Genomic DNA, 13,341 nt, shown 5'->3' on the forward strand with positions numbered 1-13,341 from the left:
GGGAAAGCAAACTTCAAGCCTTGGATATGATTTAATTTAAGATGAAATGAAACAAAAGTGGGGGGGGGGGAATAAACATAGCTCCAGAGCAGTGGGCAGTAGCAGAAAAGCCTGGAGCAAGCAAGAAGTGGAGGATTAGACTGGAGAGATGAGTAGGAGCAAAGAGGAGCAGCAGGAATCCTTAAGAGACTCTCTTTTTTGGGGGGGGGAGTCTTTTGATACGAAAATCACATTCCTCACAAGACCCCTCTCTCCCAGGAAGATGCAGAGATACTCTCTCTTTCTCTTTTTAACACACACACACAGCCCAAGGACTCAAACTCACATAAAGCCCGTCATTCCATTGAAAGACAAAGCAGCCTCTAGATGGTGCAGTGGGTTATGGAAGGCGAATGGAGCATGTATGGCAAGAAGGAACGCGGGGGCTGCGCTGCGCAACAGGTTCATAGAGCTGAGCTGCATGTAAAAAATCTGGAGCTGCAGGAAAGAAGCAACACGTGTTTTTAACAGGTTGGCTCTGCCTTTAATCTACTCCTAACGATGCTAGAAAGTACACCGTGCGGACTTGGGAGCTAGCCAGCAGGGCAGCCCGGCAGCCCCCCGCCCCGGTAGGGCTCCGCAAGGCGCCTGCTGAGTTGTCTGACGCGGCCGGCCCGCAGGGGCCCAAGAGCCAGGAATCTCTGGAGCCTGGCAGCTTGGCACCGGGAGCGCCAGGCTGAATGTTAACGAGCGCTCAGTCCTTGGCAAGGGACCAGAATCCAGCTTGGAAATCCGGACCGCTGGCAGAGCAGGGCCCGCGCCGCTTAAAGGGGCAGAGGAGCCGGCGCTGGGCAGCCGCTTCCCCGCGTGTGAGTGCCCGCTGTTTCCTCGGCCAGCCTGGACGCCGGGGCAGCTGGCAACCATCTTGGCCTCGCCAGCCCGGAGTTCTCCCTGGAAGCCCCTCGCTCGGAAGCGGCTCTCCGGAGACGGATCCCCAGGGCAGCTCCGCCGCGCGATCCCCGAGGGGCAGCGGCATGGCACTGGCCAGCCCCCTCGGGGTTGCTGCAGTGGCGGCGAGGGGGAAGGGCGGGCGGCTGGGCAGGTGCGCAGTCCCAGCTCGCTCCCTCCTCCCCCGGCAGGTGCAGCCGGCGACGCGCGGGTGACTCACCGGAACCGGCCGCGAGGACAGCGGGGGAGGAGGGGGAGGGCTGGCGGGGGCAAGGTCAGCGGGAGAGCGAACGGCGGGCAGGCGGCGCGGCGCTCCAAGCGGCTCCGGCCAGCAGGGCAGGCAGGCCTCGTCCGCGCCTGGTGGGGAGCAGGCCTCGCGCGCCCCTAGTGGCCGTGGCCGTGGCCGCCGCCGCCGCCGCCGCCGCGAGTGGGACGCCTCCTGCTGCCGGGCGCCAGCGCGCGACCTCGCGGCTCGGGCAGCGCGAATTCCCCGGGCAGCGCGGGGCTGCCCCTCGCTTCCCCCCAAGCAGGCAAGTCAGCGGCCGCGAACCGGGGGCCCGAGGCGGCGAGGATGCTCCCGAAGGTGCTCGGGGAGGGCTTGTTCCCTTCCTCGGAGGCGGGCGGGCGAGCGAGCGAGCGCGCGGCTGGGCTCGGCTGGGTCGCTGGCGCTGCGGCCACCTCCGCGCGGAGCTTGGCTTGGGCACCGGCTCTGCCAAGGCGCCGGAGCTCCGCCTCCCTCTCCCCGGGCAGCGAGGACGGCGGCGAGGAGGAGGAGGAGGAGGCCAGCCGGGAGGGAGGGAGGGAGCGAGCGCGGAGAGGGGGGCGGCGGCGGCGGCGCGCGCGCGCGCGAGGAGCGGCGGGGGGGGGGGGCGATGCAATCCCTGGGCTGCGCTTCCCCTGCACTTCCTCCTCCTCACACACACCGAGAGAGCAGCTCCGGCTCGGACACAGCCCGGCTCGGCGCGCGCCCCGGCAGCAGCGGCTGCTTGGCTGGGCTGGTGGCGCGGGCGAGCGGGCAGGCGGGCGGGCTTCCTTCGGCTGGAAGGGACTGAACGGAGCGGCGCGGATTTGGAGCGGAGCGCGACGGCGCGGGGGGCTCGGAGAGCCCGGCTGCTGGCGGATTTGCTGCGGAGAGCAGCGGGCAGGCGGCGGGAGGCGAAGATGCCCGGCGAGGAGCGGCCAGCCAGGAGGAAGCCCCGGGCGCCGCGAAGTAAGGAAGCGCGGCAGGCGGGAAGCGGCCAGGGCGGACCCCGCGGCGGAGGACCGCGCTGGCTGGCGGCTGTGTCGGAATGCGGGCGCCGGGCTGGAGGGAAGGAGCAGGGCAGGCGCCCGCTCGAGGCTGCGGGTGGCGGGAGCAGAGGCGGGCGAGCAGCCGCGCAGCTCCCCGAAGACGGACGGGCGAGGGGTGGATGGAGGGGCGAGGATGGGGATACTTGGTAGGCAGCTTGGGGGGGTCACGTTTTTGCTCCAGCCGGCAGGCGCCTCGCCTGCGGTCCTGCACCGGGTCCTTCTTCTCGCCGCATCCAGCTGCTTCGCCCCCCCCCCCCCGCGAGCTGCGGCGCCTCCGTTGCTGCTCTCCCTCCCGGAGCCAATTCGATTCATTCTCTCCCCCCCCGCGCTCCTCCTTTTCGGCACCCTATTTTTTCACGGATCGGGGTCTCAATGCATCTTTTTCCAATCTGCGGAGACGGGGGCGCCCCCGAAATCGGAAACAGTTCCCGGAGGGGGGCAGCGAGGGCTCCGCGCACATTGCTACCCCCCTCCCGTTACAGGCGAGAAGCGGGGGGGGGCGACAGGGAGGCGTTTGTGGGCGACGCCTGGCTTCCCCCCGAGGGCTGCACCCCGATGCGCTGTGTGCGCCCCCTCCCGGATCAGAAAGGGGGGCAAGTAGTCGGGCTCCTGCCAGGACCCAAGCACCCTCGCCTCCTGCCACTTGTTGGGTGCTGGGGTGGGGGGGGGGAGAACTCCGCTTCGCTCGTGTGCCCCCCCCAGCCCCGACGCCTGCCCCTGCCCCGGAATGCCCTGCCTGTGTGCGGGCTCCGGGGACGTGGCATCCCTGCAAGCGCCTTTTCGGACTGCGCGTGTTTTGCTGGTGCGGCGAGCGGGGGGGGGGGGAGCGCGGGCGGGCGGGCGAGGCTGGCAGCTGCCCTGGCTGGCGCTCGTGCTTCGCTCCTGCAAGCGCGCCTCCTCTTCCCCGGGTGAAAAGTGCGTTGCATTCTCGCCCTTGCCAGGTCCCCCCCCCTCCCCGCGCGCTCTGTCCGGGGCATTGCTGCTCCGGGGTTGGGGTCTCGAGGAGCGTCTGCACGGGAAAGGGTGCTGCCGCGCAGCGGGTTCGGGTGTAGATGCGCCTCCTTCGGAGAGAGACCCCGAGGAGTGCTTGGGGTAGAAGGCAGCCCGAGGGAAGGCTGGGGAATACGCACGAAAGAGGAGGAAGGCGAACGTGTGCATGCAAGAGCGGACAGGTCCGAGGTGAACTTCAGGTGTTGGGCATGTGAAGGAAGTGGGCATGCATGGAGACCCGGGTTTCAGCGCTGGCGTACGCTTTCGGTGAGAACAACTCGCGTCCGTAGCATGTCGTCGGTGAATCGGGGTGTGTGCGCGCAGATGAAGTATGATGGGTGGAAGAAGGGGAGACGTGGAAGGTGCACAGAAAAGAGGCGCCCCCGGGTATCCCGGGGGGGGGGGAGGCAGGCTGGAAGGATGTGGTGGCTGTGCATGTACCTTCCTATGGAGGAGGGGCATGGGATGCGTGTGTATCCTATGAGGATGTTGCTAGGAGTGAGGGATGTGTTAGGTGTGCCCTGCGAGAGGGGCTGTATGGATTTGATTGTGCAAAAAGCCATTTACTGTATTGTTGCCGGATTACTTGTTGCCATTCGCTCTTAACCCGACCTCTTTGAGGGGCTGGAAGGGTGGGGTGAGGCGGAGTCCCCTTTACAGCTAGTTATATGCAGCCTTGTATGCAGATGCTAACTATGAATCATGCTCTATTTTCCTCTTCCCGTTTGTGGTTACTGTAAGTTTCTAGTCCAGCATCTGGGGACCTCTCATTTTCCCAGCGCTAGCACTGAATGTTTCTTATGTGTTACCCAACCAATGATTATTTTTTTTAAAAAAAAAAACTGCAGCAACATCCAAGCATTCTTTCCAACACAATATTTGAGACCAGAGAATAAGTTTGTGCCTTTTATCTATCATCACTACGTGAATTAGGTAGCTGCTGTTTTAAGGGTTTTGCACAGCACAATCTGATTTCAACCCCAAGCCCTAATTCTCATTTGTGCTTCCTGGTGTTCCTGTGTGTGTGTTTTCTGTTGGCCGGAGAGCTTTTATTCTGGGATGTTTCCTGTGCACAGTGTTTTCAGTGTATGGCTTTCATCCTATAGCCTCTTCTAGTAAGGTAGAGGGGTTTGATATTTTGATAGGGAAGTTATGAGTTAACTGCCATTGCCAGCTGCTGGTGACCCCAAGGGGTTCTAGGACTCGACTTCTAAAGAAATCTTTATTGCTTTCTGAGTTGCCTTAAGGCAGATCTGTTATCTATGTGTTTCCCAGAATCAAATGCTACAAAAGACCACCACCACTGTATCCCTATAGGCAGAGCCTGCTTCCAAATAGGAGCCAGGAGGCCTAAGCCCTGCTGAATAGTTTTGTATATGCTAATGTGTTTACACCTAAATGAGCTGGAGAATGGTCTTGCTAAGCCAGTTGTAAGAGGAAGGAAAAATTGGTTTAACAAAGCCAGGTGTAGATAACAGGTGCTTTCCTTGGGGATTTGAAAGCATCTCAGCCAGCATAGGCCTTTGGCCAAAAGTCTGGGTTGCAACAAATCAGTGGGACCTACAGGGCAAAAGACTAGGTCATGGATCATGGGCCAAAGCCGTAATCCTCAGCCCCAGCCAACATGGCCATGCTTAGGGTTGGGAGTGGTCTTCCAGAATACCTGGCGTTGGTGGCCAACACCCTGTTGGCAGCCTCTGGACTCAGAGCTGGATTGATACATGCTGAGGCCCTAAGCTATGGCAGCTTTAAGAGGCCCCGGAGCCCAGGCTGTATTATTCTAACAAGAAGGACAACGGAAATAGAAATAATGAACTATTGTATTTGTATACATGCCTATGCATAGGCTAGGATGGAACTAAAAACTAACTATCTTGCACATCTTGCAATAAGCCTGCTTGCTTACGAAAATACCATATGATTTCTTAGCATATATTAAAACAATATTATTGTTATTTCTGAATAGATATATAAACACAACGTGACAAATTATTGTGTAGCCATTGAGTATATTTCATCATATCAGAATGAGTTTGTTTTCCTATTTCCTTCATTAACCAATTATGCAAAACTCCAAATTTAGGTTAGTTTAGTTAGTTTGTTTTTTACTTAGAGGCCTCTCATAATCTGAGGCCCCAAGCTGCAGTTTATTTTGCTTGTGCACAAATCCAGCACTGACTAGACTAGGCAAGCAGCTCCACAAGGTTAAAGCTCTGACCCTGACTCTGGCTTAGAAGCGTTGCAGAAGGAGCCTAACGAAGTGGTGGAGCTGGATTTGTTAGGCAAGAGCATGAGCTGTGGCTTGTTCTGTTGTTGTTGTTTTTTCCTTCTCCTGGATGAAATGTGGCTTCTCTAAGATCACACAAAAATAATAAGAAATGCACTATTGTGAGACGATGAATAGTCTGTGTTGAAGGTTGGTGTTGAGCTGGTATGTGTTGAGCATCATTCTGCAGGAATGCTGCAAGGGCTTAAGCTCATAATGCACATGCGTGCTCATATTGTACAGGGACATGGATAGAGAGGAATGTATGGATGTGCTTGCTTCTACTGGGTATGCACATGTATGAAATAATCAACAATGAATTTCTCAAGGGCAAATGCGGTGCAGAATCCGTGGGCAAGAGGCTGTGACAACTCACACTGCAGCCTTGACCATTCATTAGCCAGGTGTGGCTCAACATATGGTGCTTGAGGTGGAAATGCAAAATGGTGACTTTATTTTAGTAATTAAGAGTGGTTACAATCCACTGGCAAGTTCCTTTGGGAACTTCTCAATGCCCAGAGTCAGCTATCTTCCTTTGCCTGCATCTGGTCAGATTGCCCAGGTAATTACGTTAGGAAATGCAATTATTTCATTTTTATCCCATGAAGTCCTAATGCGATGGACTTTAAGGAAGGCTTAGCTATCCTATTTCCACATTTCTGCTGTTGCTAGGCTCTGAATTGAATTGGCAGTAGTATGAGTTCCTTTTTCTGCTCCCTATTGCAGGCCTACCATGTTGGCTGCATCATTAGATGACTGAAATGCAGTTCAGGAATTGCTCGGCTATCTGCTTTCTTGGGTTTTGTTAAATGTTTAGAAGTGGAGCTCTTTGTTTTAGCAGGGTTCCCTCCATTGCATTGGCCTATACTGGGTACTAAGTACAAAGTATTTCTGGGTGATACGTGCTGCAAAACGTTGCCCTGTATTGTAGTATGCCTCCACTGGAAGATTCCTTCCGCTTTAAAGGTAAAAGGTAAAGGTACCCCTGCCCGTACGGGCCAGTCTTGACAGACTCTGGGGTTGTGCGCCCATCTCACTTAAGAGGCCAGGGGCCAGCGCTGTCCGGAGACACTTCCGGGTCACGTGGCCAGCGTGACATCGCTGCTCTGGCGAGCCAGAGCCGCACACGGAAATGCCGTTTACCTTCCCGCTGGTAAGCGGTCCCTATTTATCTACTTGCACCCGGAGGTGCTTTCGAACTGCTAGGTTGGCAGGCGCTGGGACCGAGCAGCGGGAGCGCACCCCGCCGCAGGGATTCGAACCGCCGACCTTTCGATCGGCAAGTCCTAGGCGCTGAGGCTTTAACCCACAGCGCCACCTGCGTCCCTTCCTCTTTATCCTCTCGCAAATCCCTCCCACATTTTGGCTTTCTTTCATTTCCTTGCCCACACCACTGCCCCCTCCCTTTTTACTGCCCCTCAGGATATAATCTCTATAGTTTACAGACAACCACCCCATCCTATCTGAGGTGCAGAGTCCATACCTTTCACGTACAAGGTAGATTGAAATCAAACATCCGCAGCAATAAAGATATAATAGTAGGGCCTGCTTCAAAGTTTATCCTGGGTGGGGAGGGGGGCAAGGTTGGCTTGCATATGAAGGAGGTCCAGTTCCATTGCAGCTACAACCCTCACCCCCTCCCAATATGCAGGGCTATCTCTGTGCTGTATTTATTTTGACTGTTGTTTCTAAGGGCATTTGCTTTGCTTTATTCTGGTTTCTGTTCTGCTTTTTTAATTGGTTTTGTGTATTTTATTCTGATTTTTAATTGGCTTTGTGTATTTTTGTGATTCTTTAAAAAAAAAAAAAAGAAATGCTTTGTTGAATTCACTTCTTCCCCGAATGTATGTATACCAACTAGTTGCCATAATAGCATTTTTAAAAATTGCCTAGTGCCTTATTTCTGGAAAATTCTGAACAGTTCTTCAGAAACATGCATAGGACCAGACTGTAAGCCCTATTTTGTTCAGTGGGACTTCTTTCCAAATAGTTGTCCATAAAACCACAGCCTTAATCTCTACACACATGATCTTGCTTAGTATCTTTACATATGTAAGACCCTAATGAAGTTATAACTAAATGAAATTAGGATTATATCCAAGTAGATAAAAGCCAAGCAGAAAACAGAATACTCCAATACAAAAGACATGTGGACTGACCTATAAAGGTTTCCTATTGCTCCTAGATCAGGGGTAGGCAACCTAAGGCCCAGGGGCCAGATGCGGCCCAATCGCCTTCTCTCTTTTTTTAAAAAAATGATATTTTATTAAATTTTTAACAAAAAAGAAGTTACAAGACAACCCAATCGCCTTCTCAATCCGGCCCATGGATGGTCTGGGAATCAGCTTGTTTTTACGTGAGTAGAAGGTGTCCTTTTATTTAAAATGCATCTCTGGGTTATTTGTGGGGCATAGGAATTTGTTCATTATTATTTTTTCCAAAATATAGTCCAGCCCACCACATGGTGGACCAGCCCACGGCTGAAAAAGGGTGCTGACCCCTTTCCTAGATTGTCCAAAAGCCCCGTGCAGTTGCAACTCAGTACAGACCCAGTCCGCATGGTATGCTAAGCCAAACGATGTAGGTTCCTTCCTACAGGGGAGATTACTGCTGCTTTGCTGCTCCTCAGTGCCTGTTGCTGCGCCACTGTGAGCTAAGCCATGGTTAGGCTTAGTGTGTCATTGGAACCTGAGCTCATAGTTTCCCTTACTCCAGACAAATGATGAGCTATAGCCACGGTTTGTTTTATGGCTTACTGCTCGTGGTTTTTTTTTGTAGGAGACAAATCATGAACCTAGGTAGGGATGATATGCTAAACCAAACCATTGCGTAGCTCTCAGTGATGCAGCAGGAGAGCAAAGCAGCTATGGTCTCTCTGAGAATGCACATGCTCATGCATTTATGCTAAGTCAGGGTTTTGGTTAGCATGATGTGTGAACTGGTGGAAAGCAAAAGCTTGTGTATTTTGATTAGGAATCATAAATATTTTTTGACCTGTGCATTTATAATCCCCATTTGCAGCATAATTTTAGCAATGCTGTGAATCTTATTATACTGTTTTATTAGCTGCTGCTGCTGCTGCTAAACATTTTGTGCTACTTTTTATTGTTTATTGCTGGTTTGTCATTACATTTTAATGCTGGATTGTTGTAAGCCACCCAGGTAACATTGCTACCAGGTAGCACATAAGCACTGCAAACAATTAAACAATTAAATATTCACAGTTTGAGAGCTCAACACATTGCAGAGGCCAGGTAGTTAGGTGGAAGGAATAAAACAAGGACATAAGAGCATCAGTAAGTGTTTTGTGCAGTGATGGGCCCTCCAGATATTATTGAACTACAACTTCCGTTTCCATGACCATTGGCTATGCTGGCCTGGGGCTGATGGGAGTTGGAGTCCAACATTTGAAGGGCCTCTGCTTTTGCCATCCCTTGTTGAGTGCTGGTGTGATATAGGATGGCATTTCTGGGATCTTTTCAGGGCACAGTAAATAGCTGAGGAGAAGGGAATTAAAAGCCAAGAGAGGAGTATTGGGCTCTGCTTTGGTGCAGAGCAAGCAATGGCACATATTGCCTTCAGCTCACCTTTAGCTCCTTGTTGTTGTATGAGTGTGTGTATGCCTGATGCTTGGTCAATTTCCTGATACAGAACAGGAACAAGGATTGGGCTGAGAAAGTTGCTGGGTCATGCAGGGTTAGCAAGGAAAGGAGTCTAGTGAAAGGAAATGGGAAGGAACAGGGAGGCAGCTAACTAGGAGAAAGTAAACGGAGCAGGCAAAAGGGACTAGGAGGAAGGACTAGAGGAGAAGAAGAAGAGAGGAAGAGTTTGGATTTGATATCCCGCTTTATCACTACCCGAAGGAGTCTCAAAGTGGCTAACATTCTCCTTTCCCTTCCTCCCCCACAACAAACACTCTGTGAGGTGAGTGGGGCTGAGAGACTTCAGAGAAGTGTGACTGGCCCAAGGTCACCCAGCAGCTGCATGTGGAGGAGCTGGGAAGCGAACCCGGTTCACCAGATTACGAGTCTACCGCTCTTAACCACTACACCACACTGGCTCTCATCTGGGGGGCAGGAGGGACCGAGCAAGGGAAGGAGGCCCCTGGGCTGAGAAGTGTTCCCCACCTCTCAAGTCCAGCAGGCAGCCTTATCCTGGCAGCATTTTCTGCCCCTTCCTGGTTCTTCCCTGGTATCATGCCATCCAGAAGCTCCTGTCAAATCCAGTGAGGCAGGGAAGTGGGGCTGAGAAGCTGGATCTCACTCAGACCTGGACGGGAACAATCTGTCTTTGCTGGCTGTTGCTAGGCAACAACTCCCACTGAGGTCCTTTCAAATGTAAAAAGAAATCACAAGTAGCTCTCAGTTTGCCTATTATTATTATTATTATTATCTGTAAGTTTGCATCCACAGATCAAACCACTTACTAGCTGCTTCCCATTTGGGTATCTTGGGTAGTTCCAAGATAGCAATGAGTACAAATTCTGCCTAAAGTCCCATGATTACCCAGAGCACTTACGTCTGCTAAGAAGGGTTTAATTAGCAGTGATGCCTTATCTAAGGCATTTTGGTGTCTGATGTGGAAAACCTAAATGGCTAGTTATTTATTTTATTAAATGTATATCATGCCCTTCTACCCAAAGAAGCCCTATTCTCTCCCAAATGGACACAATTCACCAGGAAATTGGTTGATTGATTTAACTTATATGCCACTTTCCCACATTGAGCTGTGCACAAAGCAGCTTACAGTAAACTTTGAAAACACTCAAATAGAGGACATTGGAAATACAAATATATAGACTATATAAGATATGCAAATATATAAAATGTCAAAAATCAACAATTTCGCAAACAGAATAAATTAAATATTACCAAAAAAACCCAATCTAGGCTGAAGTATATAAATACAAAGCCAAAACGATAGATAGCCAACAATAAAGTTTCTGCTACTGCTCTTGCTGCACTCTCCTGCACAAATCCTGTTCAAATGATCAGTAACTTGTGCACCATAAGTCATCACTGTTTCCCATTCCATTGCCCAAGGCAACTGCAGCCATTTTTCCAGGGTTTGTGTGTGCAAAGTACATGCATGAGTGTACAAAACTAGATCTGTTGAGTAAGTAGCAGGGAAGCCTGGGCAGCAAATCTACCAAGCTGGGTAGACCTGTTCCCCAAGACACTTGTACCACATCTACCCCTCCATTGGGGCTGACCTCAACCCAGAGCAAAAATAACTATTCCCGAAAAACAGCAGCAGCAACAATAACAATAACCCGTAGCAATGGTTCATATTTAGGAAGAAAAGGCTAGAGAGAAAAACTTCCTGGTTCATTCGCTGGTGAAGAAGTGATTGCTGCCCCAAAGGGCAAGAGCAAAACCAGAAATTCAGCATTTGAGAGTAGCTGTGATTCGGTAGTAGTGTTTGTACCCAAAATCAAAGAAAAAATGACAGCAGAATTAATGATTTAGTCAGATCTTACTTAATGCCCCACCCCCCAGTTTATTTTTAAAAATAAATGTGATGGGGAAGGAGCACCAATAAACACCATCGTTTTTATTCAGGAGCTGGGCATGTGGTTTAGAGAGTACAAGTTACACCAGCCCTGCAAAATAGTTGGTGTTGGACCCTTTTTGTTGGGTATGACAGCCCTGCAATTTAGTCCTGTAATAATAATAATTCTATTATTTGTACCCCACCCCTCTGACTGGGTTGCCCCAGCCACTCTGGGAGTCTTCCAGCAAATTATCAAACCAAAGTAAAACATCACACATTAAGAAAACTTTCCTATACAGGGTTCGCATTCAGATATCTTCTCAAAGTCAGATAGTTGGTAATCTCCTTTACATCTGATGGGAGCACATTCCAAAGGGCGGGTACCACCACCGAGAAGGCCCTCTTCCTGGTTCCCTGTATCTTCACTTCTTGTATTGAGGGAACTACCAGGAGGCCCTCAGAGCTGGACCTTGGTGTCCAGGCTGGATGATAGGTATGGAGACGCTCCTTCAGGTATACTTGGCCGAGACCGTTTAGGGCTTTAAAGGTCAGCACCAACACTTTGAATTGTGCTCGGAAACGTACTGGGAGCCAATGCAGGTCTCTCAGGACCAGAGTTATATGGTCCTGGCAGCCACTCCCAGTCACTAGCTGCTGCATTCTGGATTTGTTGTAATTTCCAAGTCACCTTCAAAGGTAGAGTGCATTGTCCAAGTGGGAGATAACCAGAGCAGATACCCCTCTAGTGAAACAGTGTGCAGGCAAGTAGGGTCTCAGCTGGCATACCAGATGGAGCTGGTAGACAGCCGCCCTGGACTCTGAATTAACCTGTGCCTCCATGGACAGCTATGAGTCCAAAATGACACCAAGGCTATGCCCCTGGTCCTTCAGGATACGGTTGCCACATGTCCTTCTCTTTTTCCAGGACATGCCCTCTTTTTCATGGGTAGAGTCGTCATAGCGATCCATAATTAAAAGTAGAAGTCAGCAAATGTGTCCTCTTTTTTGCTCTTCAAAATATGGCAACCCTACTTTAGGGGCACAGTTACCTTCTTGAGGACCAGGGGCTCCACACCTGCCCTCCCCGTGTCCCCCAGAAACAGTACTTCTGTCTTGTCAGGATTTAACCTCAATCTGTTGAACGCCATCTGTGTAAAACCTTTACAGGAGATCTTGGAGTCCTTATTAGACCCCAATAGTGAAGGCGGTTCTGTTAAACTTTGAACCACCTGAAAGAGTCTCCTGGAACTGTTTTCTGTGGATGCAATAGAGGTGGCGAATAAATTTTCTTTGCTATCGCCACTAGGTAGGCTCTCACCCATTGAGCTCTCACCCGTGTTTGGTCTGATATGAAATGAGGTTTTCGCCACCAGCATTCTAGCCTTCTCAGTGATGACTCAGCCCTGGGGAAAACCTTGAGGCCATCCGGGGTCCATGCAATTGAGAGGGCACTTTGGAGCCAGACAGTTGATAGCCCTGTTTAACTCTGCAATCCAGCAGGCCACCAGGGAATCAGCTGAGAGGCCATCAACCTGGGAAAATTCATTCCCTACCACTTTATGGAAGCCATTTGGATCCATTAAGTGGCGGGGGTAGGCCATTCAAATCTGTCGCCCTTCCCTGTGGAAAGGAAGGGTCGCAGAAAAGTCTTGTTGCACCAGGAAGTGATCTGACCATGGCACTTCTTTTGTTCTACTGGAACTTAGTGTTAGATCACCCACGTCCATAGAGGAAAATGTCAAATCTAAGGCGTGTCCATGACTATTGAGTAGGGTCACATTTATGCAAGGACAGACCCATGGAGGCAATGCTTTCCACAATGTCTCAAGCAGCTCCTTGTATGGTCAAGTTGGCATGGAGGTTAAAATCCTGAAGTTGGCATGGAGGTTAAAATGCCCTAGGACAGAGGTTTTCAACCTTTTTGAGTCCATGGCTCCCTTGACCAGCTACATTCTTTCTGTGGCACCCCTGTGGGGCCCAAGGAGCCCAGTTATGTCACCCCTTGCCTGCAGAACTGATCGCCTCTCACCCTTTTTAAAACACCTCCCCTCAGCCTCCTCTCCTCTTCTCCTTTGGAGTCCTCTGTGTAGCTGCTGCTGCTGCCATACCTGGTCTCTGAGCTGCTCCCCTGCCCCACCCCAGAGGCACCATTCGCCTGCCAAGCTTATAGCCATGGCTGCTGCAATAAACAGCTGTGCAAGGTTGCAGCACCCCTGACCATCATTCAAGACACCCCAGGGTGCCAGAGCACACTGCTTGAAAACCATTGCCCCAGGACCATCAGATTAAATGTCTACAGGAGAACACCCGGCAGGACCTGAAGCAACTCAGGCAGGGGATCTTTGGTGCAGCAGGGAGGTTGGTACACCAATAGG

At 51.4% G+C, this 13,341-nt stretch overlaps 1 protein-coding gene across 4 annotated transcripts in view; it reads left to right on the forward strand.

Moving 5' to 3' along the window:
* The first annotated feature begins 373 nt into the window (after positions 1–373).
* PCDH1 (protocadherin 1) overlaps positions 374–13,341 on the forward strand; it is an 85,107-nt gene continuing 72,139 nt past the window's right edge. The window contains exon 1 of one of the 4 annotated variants that reach the window (XM_079983471.1): positions 374–510. Coding sequence is in view for 2 of the 4 variants with exons in the window: in XM_079983470.1 (XP_079839596.1) it covers positions 2,089–2,137 (49 nt within the window). In the remaining 2 variants the exon portion in view is untranslated. Of the gene's footprint in view, positions 511–1,440; positions 1,458–1,887; positions 2,138–13,341 lie in introns of those variants that run through there. The other 3 variants (XM_079983472.1, XM_079983470.1, XM_079983473.1) reach the window with 3 other exon arrangements.

This window comes from Podarcis cretensis (genome assembly GCF_951804945.1).
Source record: "Podarcis cretensis genome assembly, chromosome: 7".
In the NCBI taxonomy this organism is placed as follows: Eukaryota; Metazoa; Chordata; class Lepidosauria; order Squamata; family Lacertidae; genus Podarcis; species Podarcis cretensis.